We start from the raw sequence: 22,395 nt of genomic DNA, 5'->3' as shown, positions 1-22,395 counted from the left end.
TTAAAACATTGATTTTATGTGGATTTATGACATTATATTTTATAAATATTTCTATATTGTTATTCCATAACGTAATATTCTTAAACATTATAACATCACAGTGCAGAAACATTATTGTTAATGTCTTACTCAAATAGTTTTTATAATAACATTGTATACAATATTAAAAACATATATTTGAAAACATTACATGTTATGAAATATTATTGTAATAACACTGTATTAATGATATCTAGTTTACTCTCTTACTAGGTTAGCATTAACCCATTAACTAAAGTAATTAATTAAAACTCTGGATTTTCCTTATTAAATATTTACACGTTTATTTTTCTCCTTTTATGTACATGTTTACAAAACCCTGATGAATAAATAATTTGACATATAATTGATCATTAAAAAAATAAATCATAAATTTGTGCTCTTCCTAATCGACGTGTTCGTGCTCCGCATTACTCTCGCGCCAAGTGTTCTGAATGAGCTCGACGAACTGCTGCCACCACCTACTGCGCGACGTGAAATACAGCACGCAGGCAATTATGAAGACCCACGACATCACCAGGCAGTGGTCCATCTCGTTGGAGGGCGTGCTCGAGACTGGACCAGTGAAATCCGCCGACGTGACGTACACCGAGCCGTTCGGCTGCAGGTTTGTCAGATGGGACACGAACTTGGCGAACGACTCCAGCGTGTAAACCGTATCGTTAAACTTGGCGACGGGCTTGCCGTTGTGAACCAACATCAACGTCGGCACCCCGACTATACCATACTGAGCATTGAAACTGAAAGTGATATGTATAGCACAATTTAAAAATCGAGAGTAGACCAATGGAATACAGTTTTAATGCTCAATAATATTGTTTTAATAACATACATATTTTATGTACATTATATTTTTTTTCATAGCACACTGCTAATTTGAAATTTTCCAGGAGAAAAAAGAAGCCAATGTTTTTTTTATTTTTCCCCCGACACCGTATGCTTACCTCTGATGTTTTATAGCATCAATGGCCACAGCTTTGATATGTGGAAACGAGCGAGGTATGGCGTTAAAATGTGGCGCAGCCTGGCTGCTGAATACGCACCATCTAGCATAGAATAACACTAAAACGCATATGCCTGGTAACTGTTTGCCATCTTTGTCATTTCTGGAGCGATTTGACGGGCCAGGATCTAGGATCAACAGCTCCATGAGTCTTGTCGCATTGACAATCTATAACAAAGATAATGTATATAAGAAAGCTATTATTTTGAAAGCTGATCAATATATAGTATTATTTTATAAATTTATCAAAACCTCAACAGGCCCATAGATCTTCTCCGACGAGCAATTAACTTTGGTAATATTAGTCGAAACAACATCGGTGACATTTGCCGCCACATTGTTATTTACTTTCGTGGATTCGCTCTGTTCGTCAGTGTGAATCTCCTCCTTATCTTCCTCTTGAGTGAAAACAGCAGGATCCTCAGGTACGCTTGTTTGCTCTGCAAGTTCTTTCGCAGTCTCTTCGCTGCTCATGACACTACCTGTAAGTTAGATAATGCAATGATCCTTGTTAACTCCAAAAATGATTGGAATAAAGCATTCATGCAAATTTTACTTATTGTATAAATGTATTTCAATGTTTGGCGACTACTTAAATATCTTTCTTTTATAAGGAATACATAGAAAATCTAATAAATCAATTACTTCTTTACCTAAGATTAGAATAAACATAACGAAGCCTAGAAAGCTTATTCTTAGCAAACTCATCCTTGATGCTTAGCATTAAACCACTTTTATTGGTTACATCAAATTGATGAATCGACTCTGTTGAATCCGCGAATACGGAAAGAAACGTATAACAATTGGCTTAGCTATAAGTTTTTCACAGACATTCTTTGGTATGTCAAATTACATTAATATTAAGCTCATTTAAAAGAAATTAGAACGATTTTTCTCATTTGATTCTGATCTCTCCTGTGTGAAGTTGCTGCAACTTCTGCACTAGCTGCACCAGCCTGCACCCAAAAGAGCTCAATTAATGGCTCTTGCACACAGAAAGTGGCAATGCGAGACAAATTCGACGCAGTAACCAATCACGGATTCGCTTTTATGAAAAAGTGACAAATTGATTGGTTATCACACAGTCTTATGTTCGCATTGTTTGCACTTTTTAAACTCAAAAGCTTTAGTTTTTTCTCTCTCCTTCTCTCTAACACCCGTATATATTTATCTCGTTTTAATAGCAAAAATTGATCAATTTTAAGAAACACAGAAACCTGTAATCCGCAAAAAAAGCTTCAAGATTTCAAATTAATTTTAAAAGATAGAGATTAAATAATTGCAATATTACTTAATTTATTAATTTACTAAATCAATTTTCCTAAAAAATCACAGATTGTATTTCAAATTCATGAAAATCTAATGTTCTCTTCCGGCTTCCGGCTTCCGGCATTTTCTGGTGATGGTCACATACTCACATGGTCGATGGTTTGATTTGATGAGCATTTTCTGGCGCCTCCCGTTGCGTCTTCCCAACAGATTTGTTTGTGTTTTCGTTCGTTAAGAATATTGTGGAACTTCTTAAAGCAAATAGGAAATGTTATTTAAAGAAGCAAGAGAAGGAAGAATATAAGAGAAAGGGTTTCCAAATTACACGGAGCAAGCTGAGGGCATACCAAGCACATACCTAACCAACAACAAAAATTGTTTTTTCGTTCGAGAAGCGGCGAGAGAGACGCACACCGAAAAACATTAATTCAATCGACTGAGAAATAAACAATTCGTAACGAGAAAGAATGTCTTTGGCCGACGAACTTCTTGCCGATCTCGAGGAGAATGACGATGGAGACGCTCTCATGGAGGAGCCAGAGCCAACATTTATTCCGGATTCGGTTCCCAAAGTCCTGGAAGAGGGTTAGTTTCTTTTACATTCAGTATTAAACAGCTGGTATTTTTGTCATTTGTTTCGCACAATATTGATACTGATACATTTCTTCTTCTTCAAATCCTCTAGATGGATATCCGATCCAAAATACTGATATATTTACAGTAATATTTTATCGTACAGTATAATTAATTTGCTTTTTCTTTGTACAGAGATAAAGGTGTCCTCTGTTCGAGAGTTGGCCAAACTACGGGATTCGGATCAGTTGCAACAAATCATGTTGCAAATTGAGAAACATGGCAAGGTGCCTAGGAAATCAACTGATATTATAGGACCTGTGGAAGCAGATCCAGAATATCAATTGATAGTCGAAGCCAATAATATGGCAGTAAAAATTGACAATGAAATAGGTATAATCAATAGAGTATTATATTATAAATAATTTTATTAAGAAGCAATATTAACTATATATTTTTTATTTTTCAGCTATTATACACAGATTTACAAGAGATAAATACTCGAAAAGATTTCCAGAATTAGAATCTTTGGTAGTAGGACCATTAGAATATGTAATGACTGTTAGAGAATTAGGCAATGACCTGGACAGAGCTAAAAATAACGAGACGTTACAGCAGTTTCTCACTCAAGCTACAATTATGGTTGTTTCTGTGACAGCATCGACCACTCAAGGGTAACATTTCAATATAGTTAAAAATCAAATTAAAAAAATTTTTAATTATAAAAACTTTTAAATTATAATATAGATTACTATTTTCACTGAAATGATAAATATACAACAAATTAAAAAAAAGTTAAAAAATTGATGAATTTTTTAACTAATTGTGGATATAGAGAAATTTGATTATTCTCTTCAATTGATTACTCTTTGATTGTTATATAATTGATATAAAATTTAATAAATATACAATTATTTATTATTAATTTTCAAAATTTATATTTTACATGTAGTCAGTTATTAATGGAAGAAGAGAAAGAAGCTATTTGTGAAGCTTGCGATATGGCGGTAGAATTAAACAACTGTAAATTAAAGATATTTGAATATGTGGAAAGCAGAATGGCGTTTATAGCACCGAACCTATCGATAATAGTCGGTGCATCAACAGCTGCCAAAATTATGGGTATGCTTTCATACTTTATTATTATTTTACTTTATGTGTAGATATATATACTTTATTATTATTATATTATTTTTTAAATTCAGGTGTCGCAGGAGGTCTAACAAAACTTTCTAAAATGCCAGCTTGTAATCTCTTAGTTCTTGGCTCTCAAAAAACCACGCTGTCTGGCTTTTCACAAGTTACGACTTTACCTCACACAGGATTTATATACTACTCTGACATCGTACAAGAAACTCCTCCTGTAAGTTATCTTTTTTTTTACAACAAAGTATACATATAATGAAAATAATAAATTGTAACTGAAATATTGTAACGACAGACGTGATGTTCACAACGTTGTAGGATTTACGGAGGAAAGCGGCGAGACTGGTAGCGTCAAAGAGCATGTTGGCGGCGCGAGTGGACTCTTGCCACGAAAGCACGGATGGTCATATCGGCCAGATGCTGCGTGAAGAGATCGAGAAGAAGCTGGACAAGCTGCAGGAGCCACCGCCCGTTAAGTTCGTGAAGCCGCTGCCGAAACCGATCGATCCCGGTCGAAAGAAGCGCGGTGGCAAGCGCGTCCGAAAAATGAAAGAACGATACGCCATTACAGAATTCAGAAAGCACGCCAATAGGATGAACTTTGCAGATGTGAGTTATACATGATGATTTAGAAAGTTCGCAACTTATTAAAAATAATTGGAGAATATGTGTTAATTAATAATTGTGCTTGCAGATCGAAAGCGACGCTTACCAAGAGGACCTCGGCTATTCGCGAGGGACGATCGGCAAGGCCGGCACTGGTCGAATTAGGCTACCACAGATCGACGAAAAAACGAAGGTCAGAATATCCAAGGCACTTCAGAAAAATCTGCAAAAGCAACAGCAATGGGGAGGTAGCACCACGGTCAAGAAGCAAGTGTCTGGTACTGCTTCTAGCGTGGCTTTCACTCCTTTACAAGTATGTCTATGTTTTTCTATTTTTGTACGATTATTACAAATGTTAATTGTGCGCGTGAAAAATAATTTTTATTTTGTTTTATTTTTCTTACGATTGCCTCTGTGTTTGCAGGGTCTTGAAATCGTCAATCCGCAAGCTGCAGAGAAAAAGGTGAACGAGGCAAATGCGAAGTACTTTTCCAACACAGCTGGTTTCTTAAAAGTGAAAAAAACGTAAATATAAATTGTAAATAAGCACAGGAAATTATATATTCAATGTTTGACTGTAAGTATTAAAGTTGTTTGATTTATATTGACCAGAATTCCAGTAATTGAAATGAGGATGGATAATAACCGGCTACACCCATCAAGTAAAAAATGTACCTGCAATTTTGTAAATGATTACGAGTCCACAATGCAGTGTGTTCATCGCTTATCACTGAGTTAGAGATTGAATTTTTTGAATAATTTGCTTACGTTGAATAGAAACTAGCGTTTTCGACCGGTCTTGGGTTAATGGCTTCAAGAGCGATTAATGACGTCATAAAGCCAATCACAGCCATTCTTCTGAAGAATGGAATAACTGTGATTGGCCAGTTCTAGAAGAATAAGAACCTTAAATCGGTTAACCCAACTCGGTTTTGTCCGGTCGAAAACTCCATTACATTTATTATTACACTGATTTGAAAATAGTCGATTTCACATCAATATTATTATTCAATGATAATTGAAGATTCATTATAAAAAAAAATGTTTCGACTCGTATCATTGTTTTGTCGCATGAATTGTCGGTGAATTCCTTTATATTATTATTGAGAAAATTAGAAAATGGCAATGAAAAATAGAAATAAAATAGAGGTACATAAATTAATACATAGATAGATAAATAGGGAAAGAAAAAGAGATAGAGAGAGATGTATAAATATAAAATTAATATATTTATCTTTATAAAGTAATCTGTATATAATTATAAAAAATAAAGTTTTATTATTATTTTTTAGGAAATTTTTTAAATAATTATATATGAATAACTAGTAATGAGTAAAATAAATTTATAAAGGTATATTTATATAAATGTATATTTGATTCGCGATTTCTATTTTTTTTATATAGTATAAAAAAATAAATCATAGAGTAACAAAATTTTTTTTATTTTTCTATGACATGCACAGAAAATATAAATCAAATATGACATTTTCAAGACTAGCCAATAAAAATTAGGAAACTACATCTTGCATACGAGTTCTCCAATACTTAAACACTTGAACACTGTTTCATATTAATGACATGCGTCGTTTATGCAATACGTTTTAAATATGTAAAATTGGTTTATATAAATGGACACATAGAAACATATATTTAAATTAAATGTTATTTATTCAAATATTTCATACAAGTTTATATATCCCAAATTTATTATAAGTATTATGATCAAATATTAAATTTATCCAAAATATATTCTAAATTCCAGTAATTTTAACATTTCAATCAAGAATATTGAGTTAAAGATTAAATTTGCAAACCTAATAATAATAGAACAATTTATGAAAATTTAAAATTTTAATTTAAAAACTTTTGCCAATACTTTGACACATACATCCTTAAATAACGCATTTTTATCTTGCCAGAAACGTCAATTTTAGAATAGAAAAAATAATTAAATAGCAGTGGCAGGGTTATAAGGGAGACACAAAAGTGCTACTCTAGAAGGTCACGTATCGGTTTGATTCAAAATTTTAGTTTCCATTTTTTTTAGTCAAATTTTTTTATTAACAAAGACGTAACGGAGATTGAAGAAACTTTCTCCGTCGGGCCCAAATGCTCGGTGAAAGTGTTTCTTTTACGCATCTGAACGTGCAGCACCGAATGTCCACTTCTCTATTGGAATCGTTCTTCGAATAATGATAGCAATTTCAGGATATTTCGAGTTTTTTCGGCCATTCTCCTCATAGATCATTTTGTCGAACTGTTTTAACTTAGTTTATATAAAGTATCTTAATTTTACTTTTATATAAAAGATATATTAATTTATTTTTCTTTTCTTAAAGTATCTAAGCAAATTATAAAAATAGAGAATTCTATTGCCAACTATATGAAATATTTATAATACATTATAATATTTTCGTATGATTAATATATTATTTTATATATTTTTAATAACATAAGATATATTACATTAATATCTTACATTAGTATTTTAATAAATAATGATTTCGTAGATAATATCTATGCTTCATATTTAACGATTTTTGAAAGAATTAAGAAGTGAAGATTTTAACATTAGGATCAAATTCTTAGTTAACGAACCAATGGCTTAAACCGTGCTAAATTGTTGATTCATTCATCTCTACTGCTAATTGTAATGTGTGTGAGACAACAGAAGAATGGAGGGGAAGGTGGGGAGACAAAGTGTTTATTACTTTCCTTCCAGAATAATTGGCGTCCATTGTCGATACTATCGGAGCAAATTAAACAAAGCGTGTCAGTGGTGAGTTTCTCCGTGGGTGGAGAACCACCAACTTTCGATCTCTTTTTCCCGTTGAATTCAACGCACTGTTTGGCGGCCGATTTATTGAAATTTTATGGAAGCGGATCGGACTTTCTTTCGTCAGACGAAGGTCGTTCTTTTCACTGATATAGTAATGAATTGCTAATATCTATAATAAAACCATAGCGTCTCATAACAACATTGAGTTAATCTTAATTAATAATTAATCTTCTTATTTGTATTGCATTATATAATAATGGTTCATACATAAATAATGATACATGCAAATTTTTAAATTGAATACTGTTATTATCATTATTTATATTAATTTTACAAGAATTTAAATATTTTTGGTTATCTTCAAAATATTAGAAATATTTTTGGACGCTTTGCATTTTTTATGTGTAAGAAACCATTTGACAAAAATAATTTTGAATTTCTTTAACACTTTGTTTTAAATTAAAAAACAAATTTTTTCTCTAAATTAAGCAAAACAAATTGCAGGACAATCGTTTTACGTACATACAAGAAATCACAATACTAATAACTTTTCTTAAAGATGAGATATTTGCATATAATTTTATATTACTGTGCCGCTACACAAACTACGAACGATTGCGCTAATGAAACTTTTAAGTTTATAAGTTTACACTGCGAAATAAATTTGTATAACAGGCGGAACAAAGAAATATTATATTACAGTATTTTACAAATGCGGAAGTAAAACCTGTCGGGCGGGGCGAGAAAGTTACGTCGCCCAACCGATGTATGAAATTTTAATCAGGACGTAACGCTCGAACGAAGGTGTGTCAATTAAGTGACAAGTTTTACGTGGCGATAAGCGAGAAAAAAGATCAATCGTTTTACATAACTAATGCAAAAATTTGGTTATTTTATTTGGGAAGGAGTAAAATATCTTACTCCTTCCCAAATATCTTTGTAATTCTAGAATTGAAAGGATTTAAAATGGGAAAAACAGTAAAATTTTAAAGATTTCAATTTTCTTAAAATTGTTTTCAAGTTTCAATGACATTCCGAGATATAAATAAAATTGACAATACAATAATGTTACCGATTAACTGACGCTGTTAATCGCAGCTGCATTCTCTTGTTGAATATATTTTAATTAATGTAAAACAAAGAATGATTTATCTTTAAAAATTTAAACTAAGATATTCAGGTCAGTACAAACCGGCAAGTGTAAATGTCTGCGCGGTGCGATATTTACAGTCTATAGTTACAGTAATACTTTCGACCTTTACTTATGTTTCCTTGGCTGTGCGTTGCCGATTAATGAGGCGAGCGAAACTGTGAGATTCTTTATATAATTTGGGATAAAACCCCTTCTCCCTCTTTAGTTGTCAGTCACTTCTAGCAGTTATGTCAAAATAATTAAACAGTATTTATGTTTTTAAAATTTGTCAACATAAATGTGAAATTAGATCAAAATTCGTGAATGTTAGAAGAAAATTAAAAAGTTTGCATTTCCTAGAGATCTATATTTGAACCAATTTAGATTTTTATTAGATCTAGAATGAACAATACACATACACAATTATAGATAAAACATTTTAGAATTTATATACATATATAAAGAATTTTAGAAAAGGTGTAAATTTTTTTCAGCATTAAAAAAAATTTCAATTTGTATAAAAAGTCCCAAAAATTATAATAAAGTTATAACATTATTATACAAATTTGAAAAGTTATATGAAGAATTATATAATTCTAAAAAAAATTTTGCCAGAGAATTTCTCATAAAAAGAATAAGAAAGAGGCTCTGATATTGCTATTTGATTATTTATATGTTTCATCTCAGGAAAGTTTGATATATGATTAATGCGATTTCAATTCTCACGAAAGCTTATATTTACATTAACGGACCTGAGAAACATATGTAAATATTTATTTATTCGCAATTGTTGGAGAACGCTGACCATTGAAGTGGAAATATTGGACATTACATGTACATAAAGAAGCTCACGGTTTCATTCAGAGTTCCAGTCACTTTACTAGCCAATATTTGATTGAGTAAAATCTAAGCCTCAATACTCACTACTGAAAAAAAACGTTAGTAATTTCAATCAAAACTAACAAAACTAATATAAACTAATATAAACTTAAAATCAATATATTCTATTTAACGATTATTGTTTCATATATAAACAAGAATATAATTTTGAAACAATGATAATCTACTTGCATAATTTAATTTTTATAGAATTTAATAATTTCAATACAATATTATCTTGGTAATAACAATATTAAAAAATTCTAATTCTTAGTTTGAAAATATTATTTTCTATCCAGCATTGTTTCCTCTTAACTCATGAAAATTATTATTGAATATATTTTTTTGATAAAATTATATAAAATTTCTTTATGTAAGGAAGTTATGTCTGTTTAACATTATATAATTTCAATATCTAACATTCCGAAAATAAAAACATTTTTAAAACAAGAATGTTTTTTTTCGTCTACCATGAATAGCTAGACACTATTGATATTATATCTATAAATAACTTTGTATCGCAAATATTTTATCTCACTTGTGTTTGACGGCTAATACTAGTAGCACAAGTCATTGGGGCAATATTGGTTCCGCAACATTGATTCGCACTTACAGAGTAGACATTTTGCACTTTTTATTGAAAATTTTGAGCCAACATGTGATTGTTTTCTGACATTAACAAAAATTATGTTTTTCATTTATTAATATTTCTGTGTTAAAATATACTATTGGATTAATTGTTATTGAACATTATTAAATTGTTATTAATCCTTTGTGGTCACCTTAGAGTCTAGTAGATTTCCAAAAAAGTTTGACGCTTTGTATCTGAGTCATTATTTGAAAATTAAACGAATTTTTTTTCTCACGTTAAAATTAAGTTTTTACATTTACTATTTTAGAATATTTCAAGAACAATATTTCAAGTTTATTCAGTTTTTTTGTCAAAGTAACAAAAATTGTCAATGCGGCAAGAACGTGAACGTTTGTTATATCCCGGTGTAATCAACACGTAATTTTTCGAAGGTGTGCCCATGAAGGCTTAAATTTTAAATATCTAAAATACAGAAGTTTCAGGGAAACAAAAGTACCAGGATGTTAATATATAAATTATTCAATCGTTTAATATTAATTTATTGTGTAAGAGGCAGTTTCTACTGATTATGTGTATAATCAATAATAACATCTCCCGACAGAAAATAATACTTCAGTTTTTATCTAAAATTGACATCTTTACGATATATGCAATGCATTTGCATTTAATTTATATGTAATATATTAATTTTATATCGGACATTGTATCACAACATAATCAATGTATTGTCAATGAATTGTGCTATGGGAATGTTATTTAAATTTTTATCATTTCTCATGTAAGAAAGGAGCAAGAAATTGTCTTAGTGTCTAAGTTTATCATATATAGCTAGAACGTGTATTTTGATATCAGATTGTCCTCATTTCGCATTAATTGTTAATGACCGATTCGTTTATTGATTTACGATCTCATTGGAATTTACTTTATACTCAAATGAAAGAAACTTAAACGAAAGAAAGAACACTTAAACTTTAAAGAATTCAATTTTGTGCCTTATTTTTTTGAAAACGTCTATTTTCTCGTTATTTCAAGAATGAGAAACGCGACACTTTCATAATAAAGAAATAATTTTTACTGAGGATTACTTCGTAAACTCAGAAAGAAAAGAGTGATTATGATTACCTTGGCTCGAAGTTTCACCGTTTTTTAATGATGATGACTTTTCCGATTTTTATCGTCCTTTTCACAGAAATAAAAGAATACAAAAAGAAAATAATTGAAAGAACAGAAAAAATGAAATAGAAAAGTGTCAACATAAAGTAAATTTACAAAAAAGAACAGGTTAAACATTTTAAAAAGTGTATCTCGATATTTTTTCATTGGTTACATTAAACAAACATTTAAATTATTCCCCACAAACTTGATTATTATTACTAAAATTCTTTTAATACTTTTGTGATTTTCGAAGGGTGTTTATTTTTATCCAATCGAGCATTGGAAGTTTTTAAAAAATGTACCCATACATCTTTTATTAAATCAAATTACATTTTGCTTTTTATATTAATTACGTACGTCATTATTTTAATTGAGAGTAAATAGGATGCTGCGGAGCAATAGCCTGACTTATCTACTTATTTATCTACAAGCCGGATGGCTGAATAGTGGAAAGTGAAAGAAAAAAAAAAGATGCAGGAAAGGGCGTGATTCGCTTTCTGCCAACGGATCCGCGGACTGATCTTCCGGAATGATCGACAGATCAGATTGATGAGGGTTTCATGCTAAATTATGCATTCCCATCTATTCTATCGTCCGTCTCGCGTTTAAATCAAGATGATCTTGATTCTATCCCGCCCGTGCGATGTATCGGAGACTGCATCTCACTTCCTCAACAATTTTACGATCTACAATTATGCTTTCCTCGGAATTGCGCTGTAAAATTTTTAATATCACGGGCTTCACACGTGGCTGCGCCCGCGTGGTTTCCCTTTCTTTCCTTTTAATATTTTGAACGTGAAAGATGAGGAACGACGGCGAAGATTCTTATTTTCGATGACGTAGGAGAATATACGAAATGTCCGCTTAATTAAGTGAGCCTTTATAATTTGCTTCGATTCTTTTAGACTAATTATAATCGAGAAAATATTCTCGTTCTCCTAATTATGTTAGAATAAATTTTATTAATATAATACCATATTAGTTCTACAACATTTTCAATTAAAAAATTCTTAAAAATTGGAAATTATGATATTATTTAATCTTTTAATTTATTTTTTACGCTTTTAAACCTCAAAACAACGTTTTGTTAGGCTTGAAATCGATGTAGCTAATCAAGCTTGAGGCATTAATTAGTCATGTTAATTGTTGACTTATTACTTAATCACTTATTTCCATATCGAATTTAAAAACAAAATGCAGTTACTTGATTTTATAAATTTGAATTTTTATCTCCGACAATTTTCTTACCTTTATCAAAATCCGCCGATCGATGCCAATGAAATGCCATTAATCCTCAAGCATAGAAACATCAACTGCAATTACAAGTTTATTGTATTATTTTAATAAAGTCAATGAAAAGGACTTCCGAACAGGTGCATCCTGCAGAAGGAGCGCGATGAGTCTCCCACTACTTGAGGAGGACCGAATCCACTTGATCTGGTGGAGGCAACTTTCAGCGGAATACGCTATATAAGAGAGTGACATGCCGGCTGGCCGAGATAAAGCACGCGTGTGTTGTTGATCTCTCGCAGTATTTTGTCCGTCTTATCCTGTCTTAACTGTCCTAGTATTTTCGTCAGTGACAGGTAAGTGGACCTTAAAACCAGTGAAATCCCAACGCTAATGTTTAATGAAATATGTTTGGACTGAAGGACTCTAGCCATATATCGTCGTACTGTGTCAATCCAGAGCAAAAAAAAGCATTTTGGATTTATTAACTTTTTTTGTTAATAGTACCATGTAATAGTAATAATTTTTTACACTATTGTATTTAATATTAATTTTCTAATTTATTAATATAATAATACTTTTGTAAGGTTTTTGATAGACTAAAATTATGTTTTAATATAAATTGCAGTTGTGCAAATATGAAAATAAATTTTATTGTTTTTGATGCATATATTATTTTTACACAGATTCATACTTATTAAAATTTATTTTGGTTAGATTTTTGTAGTAACTTATTAAAATACAACATACAAACTTTATCTATTTATAAATATATTTTTATTTATTTTATTGTAAGAATAATTATTTCAAAATATTTCTTTTTATCATATTATTATATTTATTATAATATATATTAAAGAACTTAAACTATTTGTATTTTACCATATTTAAATAATTAATAATTGATTTTTGTTAGTAGATAATTTAATCAGAGTTTGCTGAATGATGTAATTGAGTAAAGCAAAATATCATAACTCTTATTTATGTGTCAAATTGTTATTTAACATAATTGTCTTTATATTAATTTCTAGATAAACATTCTTTAAATCGTTTTTTTTTCTAAATTGATATTTTAATGAAATATAAAAGTTACTAGAATACAAATCTGCATTATTCTGCAATAGAATATTAATGATTTTCATCCGAATACTAATTTTTTGTTCGTAAATTATCTCAGGTAACAAAGTTTTCTTCCATTAAAAAAAAATATTTTAAATTCGAAAAATTTCGCGTAACGAAATTTAATCCTTGATTAACGTTTAAGAATGCAATCGGTACGCTAGGGTTAATGACTGCGCTATCGAGATAAACGCGATTTAAATGCGCGACTTCCTTATCTCGCAACCAAATGATTTCGCGCCTAACCGGTTCTTTCTCTCTCTCGTTGACTGCTCACTAGGCACGTGTCATAATTCCAGTTCCACCGTGCGTGACCGAGCTAATTTTATAAAATTCTTGGGGTTGGCGAGCTCCTGAGGTCCCCCGACACATGAGCGACTTGAAACAATGTTGCTATAGAGAAAGTACTTCTGTAACACGCCATTGCGCACGTTCGAATGCGCCCATATTTCCCTTTTTTTTTCCTTCTCGTATAAAACTGATAAAATTTCTTCTTACAAATCACGTTAAACGTAAAACAAGAATCTGTACTAATGATATTTAAAATTATGTCACCCACGCAATGCTAAAAAAATTGTGTTTTTTTTAAATTGTATCATACATTCATGAAGTTAATAATAATGATATCGAATATATGATAGCTAATTAAATGTCTACGTTTCCTGTTCTGTTAATTTTTAACTTTATTGAATCTCTCTTTCTCTTAAAAAATTTTTTTTTGTTTTCCCTTTTTGGTGGGTTTTTTCACTCTTTACATTCATAGTCCTAGTTTGAGCCCCAGTTTGATGAAAAGCTAACAGACAAAATTATTTTTTTAAAATATTATAAATATTAATATATTAAAACCTATGTTATTTTTAATTAAAAGAAAATCTATTTTTACAACGAAACAATAAATGTTATTTTATCATTAAAACTTGTTCACTGTAAAAAATTTTTGTAGAATTATAACTATAACTGTATAATATAAAAATATAAATGTAAAAAAGTGGGTAATTTTGAGACCAACTATAATAGTTGTAAATTTTCTTATGTATGTAATTTTGTATAATAAATTTTTCAATAATTTCTTAATTTGTTTTTTACACTTGTGTGTACACTGTAAACAAAATGACAAATTAAATTCTTTTTACTTGTACACTGCAAAATTATAAACAAAAGTAAATTTACAACTATTATAGTTGGTCTCAAAATTACCTACTATTATATTTGTAATTTTACAAAAATTTTTTACAGTGATATATGGTGACTATTAAAGATCTTCCAAATAAAAATTTTGTAACAGAACATTGTGTCAATGTTATATAGTCAATGTTATTTCGATAAAGAGGCAGGATTAATGGCGATGAGAGGCGGCTCGATTGGCGTATCGTATTTAGCGAGAAATTACGGAAAAATGTTGCCCGCGGCGGCTGGCTATTTGAGGTTTCCTTAAAACCGACCGGTCGAGTTATGCGTATTACACTATACAGTCGCGTTTGATAGTTACCGGACAACTATCTCTTTTTCCATTATGCAATATATTGCTTTCTTTGCACGGCAGGCGGGAAGTCGGTTGCCACGAGGAGAACGCCCTTCTGGTATATTATACATTTATGCACGTGCGAATATGTCATGGGGACTTTGTTAAAAAGATTATTACGCATCGTATTGCCGGAGATTATATCAATAGTAATAATCATCCGATCCGCTTGGCGGAGAAAGTCTTCGACATTTTCTTAATGACGAAATTGGAGAAACCGATCGAAACGAGCAAAAACGATTAACTAGAATCGACGTTCGGTCATTAAACGCCGAAGGAAAAAAAAATAAAATTAACGTGACGGTCAGATCTTCTGACGGAGAACTGAACTTATGCATATTTATTGTTCTTATATGTACGCAAACGAAACGGTTTCGCTAAAGTGTCTAAAAATTTATAGTTTGAGAATTTTTATATGAATTTGGAGAATTTTAAAAATATCGAGAAAGTCTGTTTATTTTCTTAAAATTTGTTGTATTAGGTAAATTCTGAAATATTCTAAGATTTTTCATTTTAAACAATTTCTAAAAAGTACTTTAAACTTTTTCAGAATTTATAAAACTTTTTAAAAACAGGTACCTCCTTTCCGTATAGCGCAGAAAATTTTGGCATTAAAATTAAAATTCTAAAATTCTGATGTACACCTGTTGGTACCTCAATAATTTTATCTATGCAATTTTTTTGTCGTAATATTGTAGAGACTGATATTAAAGTCTTGTATTAACCTAATACAAGAATAAAATCGTGAAAACACGTTTAATAAAGATGATTCTGTTCTAATTCTCTTTCAATTTTTCCATCCCTTATAAAATATAATACTCTGGACAGTATTGAATTGGCCAGTATTAATTACTTATTTTAAGTATTAAAAGTATTGCTGTTTAATACTCAAAATAAGTAATAAATTTAATATTGTTGTTCAGTATTGCATTTTTATAAGGGATATCTTTAGCTTTGTTTTTAGAGAAAGGTATTTAGCCGGTGGAGGAAATTCTAATTTAATTACGTCTGTGCACAGATTGACCATGACCTTGATGAATTGTATAAAAATTGATGTCTGTTTCGTAATCTTCGGCATCGTTCCAACCATTGTGCCGTTTACGGAGATGTGAACTGAACTTTGATGTAATATTATGTCTCGTGTGGCTCGTCGAACGCGTTACATGCCATTTTTACACACAACTCCTCTCACTTTCACTTTGCTCGGATTTTAATCTGGCGAGCGAACATGGCTAGGAAAAGACCGTTACGGAATTTTCTTTAAACACGCAAACGCACACGCGCACACATATTTCCTCCCGCTTTCCTTCAGTTTTTCATTTCATTGCGCCAGTGATTTTTAATTAGTTAATGCTAATTTTTTTTATTAATTAAATAATATTAAAACACTTTTAAACGATATTAAGAATTTTGAATGGTGAAATTTTTCTGATGCGATTAAAACAGCGAGGAGTGTTAATAGTGTAACTTTTCCTTTAATGTAAGTGCAATGCACTTTTAAATTTTACACATTAAAAATCATTAATAATTATGAAGAAAGAAATGCCTTTTCATAACATAACACATTAAAAAATCTATTTAAGAAATCTAATTAATTTATATAATTTGTAAATTTAATAAAAAAAGAAAAGGAAAAAGTAAAACCGTTACCAATGGAAAAGCCAAGTGTACTTTGCCTCGTAGACTTATTCCGATTATTTAATTCTCATTTATATAACATTCGCATTACATAATTTAATATCCCTTTATATCACTTACAGAAAATTACTCTAAACTAACATGACGAATCGCAATGTCACCATAGAACACAGAGTCGCCTTGTTAAAGTTCAATTGAGTTTCTTTAAACACATATAATTATTGTTTTTAAAATTCACTTAATAGGTATTTTGTAACTTATATATTTATAGAAATCAAAATGTTGTTTGTTTAATATACTAAGGTCTAATTAGTTTGAATGATTTATCTACGTAATGACGAGTTGTAACCTATTCATCACATGATATTAATCTTAAATCTGATGAAGCAAACGACGAGTCCGAGTTCGCAAAAATCGGCGTTATGCAAGGTGTCTTATTACTCGTGGAAAATGGTGACTTACCTTTGACCTATATTTCTTATGTAACTAATGTTGCCCTTTCGTCGCGCTTGTAACTTTGTTCTCCGTCGAATTATTGTTTCTGTGACAATTGAAAACGTGATTTTATCTACGTAATATGACGCGTGCAGTTTTTATTCTTATTCCTTTGCGAAATGTTATTTATATCGTGTGAATCAATCTTCATTTTTATTTTATTTTATTATTTTTTGAAATATATATATTTTATAAATGAATTTTTTAATTACAATCAATTTTAAATTGATTACAAAAGTTGTTATTAAAACTATGTGAATATGCGTGGATAATTTGTTAAATATTTGCCAAGTCAAGACTTACATTGCATTAAATATTTGCCGAGTCAAGATATTCATATTGCGTCACGAGCGTAACAAATCTATCGCTGTTAAGGTGGACTTGCCTTCCTTTTTTGTACTTCTCATCTGAAATTAAGTAGATATAACTTGTCATCTTTGTAATTTTTTATTATATTTTTTAGCGATTTTCCTTTTATTCGTTCTGGTTCGATCACGGTTTGAAATCGCGATACTCGAATTAATTTATCATTTCTCAAAATAAGACAACGTGGACCGAATTCAACTTACGTTTTACGAATATATATATTTACAGGTTCGTAAACAAAAAAAAGTTTATCTGAAAGCGATTTCAAGGCGAAAGGAAATTCGCTCGGTGGCGAACGCGCGATTGGCGATGAAGCTTAAATAGGAGCAGTGAGAGAATCGATCTTAGGGAGCAAGTGCGAGGAAAGCGTGTTACTTTCTATGTGTGGGCAAAACTCGGACGGCGGTTTCACGATCGGTTAAAGCCATTTCGGTCATGACGATGACGTGCTCAACGACGGGCTCGAGTGCTTTCCATAATAATTCTCGAACGTGGCATGTGGCATACATGCACCTCGAAAGCTAGTTTCTAATTGCCTTGGTGCTCGAGCTGAGTGACAAGAAAACGAGAGAAGATAATAAATGATATCAGAAATTTTTGTCCGCGTCATTGAACGTTTAACACCCTGACGAGTTGTTAAATCTTGTGTTGTCTCCCTGTTGTCAATCAATCCTTAGATCTTTCAGCTCTTAAATTTTTAGAAATCTCCCTCTCGCCTCTTATTTATGTTATCTTCACGTTTCTCTCGCAGCTCTGAATATTCTAATTTAGCTTCTTGAATTTAATATGTTTACCTCGTAGTTGGAGAATTTTTCAATTTTTTTTTTAAAAGGTAAAAAGTAGAAACACATTATATAAAAACTTATGTTATAAATAAAAGAGAGTGAAAATGTCGAATACAGTTGAAATGTCAAAGAGAGATACAAGATTATGCAACTGGTCAGTCAAGTACTTGTTTTACATTTCATAGCCGTGCACGTGCATAAAAAAATGTTATTAGTTTAATTGTGTTATCTGGAAATTCAAGCATCATTTAACTTAAACGTTTCTACTTTTACGGTTAAAATTGAGAATAACGAGACGATTGCAAATACGAAAGGCAAATTGTCACATCCTGATCCAGAAGAAAAAAAAATGTACCATTTAAATTTCATCTCTCGAAATTGACTGCATTAATTTTATTCAGATTGATCGGATAAGAAAAGTGTTATTAGATTTTTTTATTAGAGTTTGTTACAGTTTTAGTTTCTTTAAGCACTTTATATATATAATATTTATATATGTAATATATTATTTATGTTAATATTTTTTTATTATATTTTTTTGTAGCAAGTTTCACACGAATATTTTGAAAATAAGAACTTATCAAACGATCTTAAAGTGCAGTTTTTTATTTTATTTTCGAAGGATCGTTTTTATGAAAGAAAAATTCCGTGATAAATACGATTCTCTCGGGGCAATGACCCTGGTGAAGTGAGATATGAATTGGATTGTAATCGTACACCAGTGCCATTGCAGCAGCAAAAGAATATTTATTTGAGAAATCGCTGCTGCGTACTTTCTCGCAAATCGACGTCCATTAAATTCGTACGCACGTACGCACGCACGCACGTGAACGGGAGAAAGTGATCTTGGCCATCGATATCTTCAAAATGCAGCCGTTTGTATAAAAAAAAAGACCACAAAATCGAAAGTGCAATATTTATAATGCCGCTTTGATCTCGTTCCAGTTCAAGTTCTTGCGGGAAAATTTGGACGCGTTATGAATCGATACAATTTTGCAGGATTGAGAACATTTTTTCTGCTAACTCTCATTTTTATAAAAGCTACGAAACACAACATTTTATAAAGATAAAAAAAAATTAATAACTAAAATGTTTAATATAAAATTAAAACGATAAATAATCTTTTCTGATAAATAGTTTCTCTATTTATTTAGGACACCGAAGACTTTGCTTTCTTCGCGAAACTGAATTGCGGGCGTCATTTTTCGTATTTTTGCAGGATGTATTGGGTGTTCCTGGGATTGTTCACCACCGCCATCGCGGCGCAGAATTCCTACGATTTAGAAACCAGAGCTGTTTCGTTTCCCGGGAAGCCAAGTAGCTTAGGACCACTATACACGCCCGGCTTAAGCTCGGCCCAGGGATTCCGCGATAATAGTTACGAGGATAATGCAGTGACTCCCACGCCGTCGCCGACGCCAATCTATAGGAATCCTAATCAACAACCGGTTAGTTTTGGAAACAAATAGATATTTATCTGTATGTTCTCGTAATATCTTATAATTAAGTATTTTTCATATTTTATAAAAATTTCTCAAAAGTATCTCAAATTTCGTTAGATTTTATAAATTTTTTTTTGAAAATTATAGAACGAGAAATCTTAGAAATATTTTGGAATTCACGTATATAAAGAATTCTTAAAAAAAAAAAAAGATGTGGACAATTGTCGGCATTTTTGAAAAGTGTAATAAATTCTTATCACAAAATTTTCTCGTTTTCGCGGAAACAATTAGTTAAAAATGTACAACCAATGTATGTACATATAATAATTTTGAAGTTACGTTGTTGTTGTAGCAAATATAATATATGTGTTACATTACATAATTGCATGTTGCAGTTATATCGCAAGCCAACGTCGTCACCGATAGATCGCGATTACACTCAGGCCATCCGTGTTGGTCCACCGCGCACTTCTGGTCGCGGACAGTCCCAATTAGGCCCCAATAGAGAACCCACCCCGGAGGAACTCGAGGAGGAGAAGGAAGAGCCCGATCGTCTCAGCCTTCTTCTACCTCAAAGCAGATTCGATTGTGTCAACAAGCAGACCGGCTACTACGCTGACGAGGATCTCAACTGCGAGGTCTTCCATTATTGTCAGGATAACGCCAGGCACTCGTGGATCTGTCCCGAGGGCTTTACTTTCCACCAGGTCAGTGAAGTGATCAACTTCTTTAAATTTTCTACTTTGATCTTATTCTTCGATTTCATATTAATTTTCGATTTGATTTTATCCTTAATTTTTCTTAATATAAAAAACAATATTGTTATTTCATGTAAAATTAATTTACAAGTAAAATAATTATTTATTTGGTGATTTGTATTTTATAATTAATTTGTTAGTTAACATAATCTAATTAAAAATTACGATATTCTAATTTAAAATATAAATAATGTTTTTAAAAATTAAATTTTAATTTAATTTAATTGAAAAATATTAATTTACGCAACTTTATTTATTATTAGATCTTACTAAGAAAAATATTATTTACAGAAATTAAAATATATTTTATTGCGTCAGGTACATCTAATCTGCATGCCACCCAGCGGTGACATCAGCTGTCAGAAGAGCTCACAGTATCATTTCGTCAACGAGTACTTGTATAAGCCGTTGAATCTTCAAGAAGCTGAGACCAAGCCCAATGTAACTTTGAGATACAGCGAGAGGTATTACCCCTCTGATATCTACACAGACGAGAGGGAGGTTGGTGATTATCAGATCACTCCTACGCCCGCCCCGCTGCGTCGTCCCTCTCCGCAGGTGTGATCATCGTCCTTCACCTAACGATTATTCCAATTATTTATAATTAGAAGCTATATATTAGAAACTACAATTTCTCGGCTTCAAAATCTTTGATTCTCTTAAAGCCAATCCTATTTTACGCAATCTAATAGTAGTTTAATAGAATGTGCATAACAATAATTAAGTATATATAAACTTTCGAAATTTTTAATAACTTATAATTTTAATAATTATATAATAATTTAGTATTTTTGAACTTTTAGATTTTGAAATATTTTTGCACTTTTTTGTTTTACTGCATCTTTAAATTTTCGAGCAACAAAGTTTCAAAATTTTTTAATTTTAAATTTGTAGAATTTTGAAAATTAGAAGCCTATTAATAGCAATTTTTAATTAGAGTTTTTTGTGTTATTCGCGAAATTGGATAAACCTTCCTCTGAGCCATCGATAAATTATATTGGTAGATATTTTGTTTACTGCTTCTGCTCACGCGAAAATTGTATGATCCTCTTTAAACGACCGTATATTGATACGTTAATGGGTCAGGTTTTGTACAGGTCCTTGTAGGCTCACAGCCAAGTTTGAACAGCATCCCCTCGTCGGCCCGTCCACAGCCCACAGGACTCCCACAATTCCGTTTCCCGGTGAATCAAGTATTCCGCAGCCCCGAAGAAGTCAATATTCCCCTTCAGCACAGACGGCCGCAGCAGCAGCACCAGGTTCTCAGACGGTTTCCTCAAGTTCAAGTCCGACCCAATGAAGAGGAATACGAATAGAATCTTTAGATTCGCGAATTCTTCACTTTACTTAAATTCCGTCCCTTTAATTATCTATAAATCCCAGGATTAATAATTTTTTAAAAATAGGCACCCCTTTTTACATCTTCGATACTTGTTTTGTAACTTGATATGCTTAAATATGTTTGTTGAATCATTAGTGACTTTTATATTGTTATATTTTTATATATAAGAATTATAAACAAAAAAGTAAAAAAAGAAAAATTAATTGAAAAACGGGACGAGTTTTATAACGTATACATTTAAAGGCGTTATTAATATACATAATAACAAATTTGTTTTCGTCAAAAGTTTTTTATTCTCTAAATTTTTATTTTGTAAAATTTTTTCAGCAACGTTCGTAATCAGTAAGAATTAGTGCTAAGAGACAAGAATAAATCTTGTTGAATTAAGACGCGCCAATAATTACATCTTCTTATTAATCATTATTTATATATAAGGCTGATGCAAGGATAATTTAATTCGCGATACAATTATTGTGAAAGTAATTTAATTATTGTAAATAAACCATCAGTAATAATTATATAAAA

At 31.1% G+C, this 22,395-nt stretch overlaps 3 protein-coding genes across 5 annotated transcripts; 2 read left to right on the top strand and 1 right to left on the bottom strand.

Annotated features, from left to right (window-relative positions):
- Positions 1–297: 297 nt before the first annotated feature.
- Positions 298–2,000, bottom strand: LOC105831438 (thioredoxin domain-containing protein 15). Its single transcript, XM_012671565.3, has 4 exons — positions 1,696–2,000; positions 1,295–1,524; positions 984–1,210; positions 298–779 (listed from the first exon to the last, which is right to left on the bottom strand). The coding sequence occupies exons 1-4, from the start codon at positions 1,748–1,750 to the stop codon at positions 425–427; spliced, it is 867 nt and encodes a 288-aa protein (XP_012527019.1). The 5' UTR covers positions 1,751–2,000; the 3' UTR covers positions 298–424.
- Positions 2,001–2,344: 344 nt separating this feature from the next.
- Positions 2,345–5,814, top strand: LOC105831443 (U4/U6 small nuclear ribonucleoprotein Prp31). Its single transcript, XM_012671572.3, has 9 exons — positions 2,345–2,896; positions 3,080–3,277; positions 3,354–3,558; positions 3,837–4,006; positions 4,090–4,247; positions 4,349–4,639; positions 4,725–4,949; positions 5,061–5,161; positions 5,249–5,814. Exons 1-9 carry the CDS (start codon positions 2,779–2,781, stop codon positions 5,373–5,375), a joined length of 1,593 nt encoding a protein of 530 aa, XP_012527026.1. The 5' UTR covers positions 2,345–2,778; the 3' UTR covers positions 5,376–5,814.
- A 5,623-nt stretch (positions 5,815–11,437) lies between these two features.
- Positions 11,438–22,390, top strand: LOC105831442. Of its 3 annotated transcripts, none has more exons than XM_012671571.3 (5): positions 11,438–12,759; positions 19,548–19,776; positions 20,166–20,477; positions 20,847–21,086; positions 21,615–21,763. In XM_012671571.3, the coding sequence occupies exons 2-5, from the start codon at positions 19,549–19,551 to the stop codon at positions 21,633–21,635; spliced, it is 801 nt and encodes a 266-aa protein (XP_012527025.1). In that variant the 5' UTR covers positions 11,438–12,759; position 19,548; the 3' UTR covers positions 21,636–21,763. The 3 variants fall into 3 exon arrangements, with proteins under 3 accessions (XP_012527025.1, XP_012527024.1, XP_028048283.1); XM_012671570.3 differs by having other exon boundaries at positions 11,450–12,759; positions 21,626–22,390; XM_028192482.2 differs by lacking the exon at positions 11,438–12,759 and having other exon boundaries at positions 18,836–19,776; positions 21,626–22,390.
- The last annotated feature ends 5 nt before the right edge of the window (positions 22,391–22,395 follow it).

This window comes from Monomorium pharaonis, chromosome 5 (genome assembly GCF_013373865.1).
Source record: "Monomorium pharaonis isolate MP-MQ-018 chromosome 5, ASM1337386v2, whole genome shotgun sequence".
Lineage (NCBI taxonomy): Eukaryota > Metazoa > Arthropoda > Insecta > Hymenoptera > Formicidae > Monomorium > Monomorium pharaonis.
This window is presented reverse-complemented; position numbering and strand designations above follow the sequence as displayed.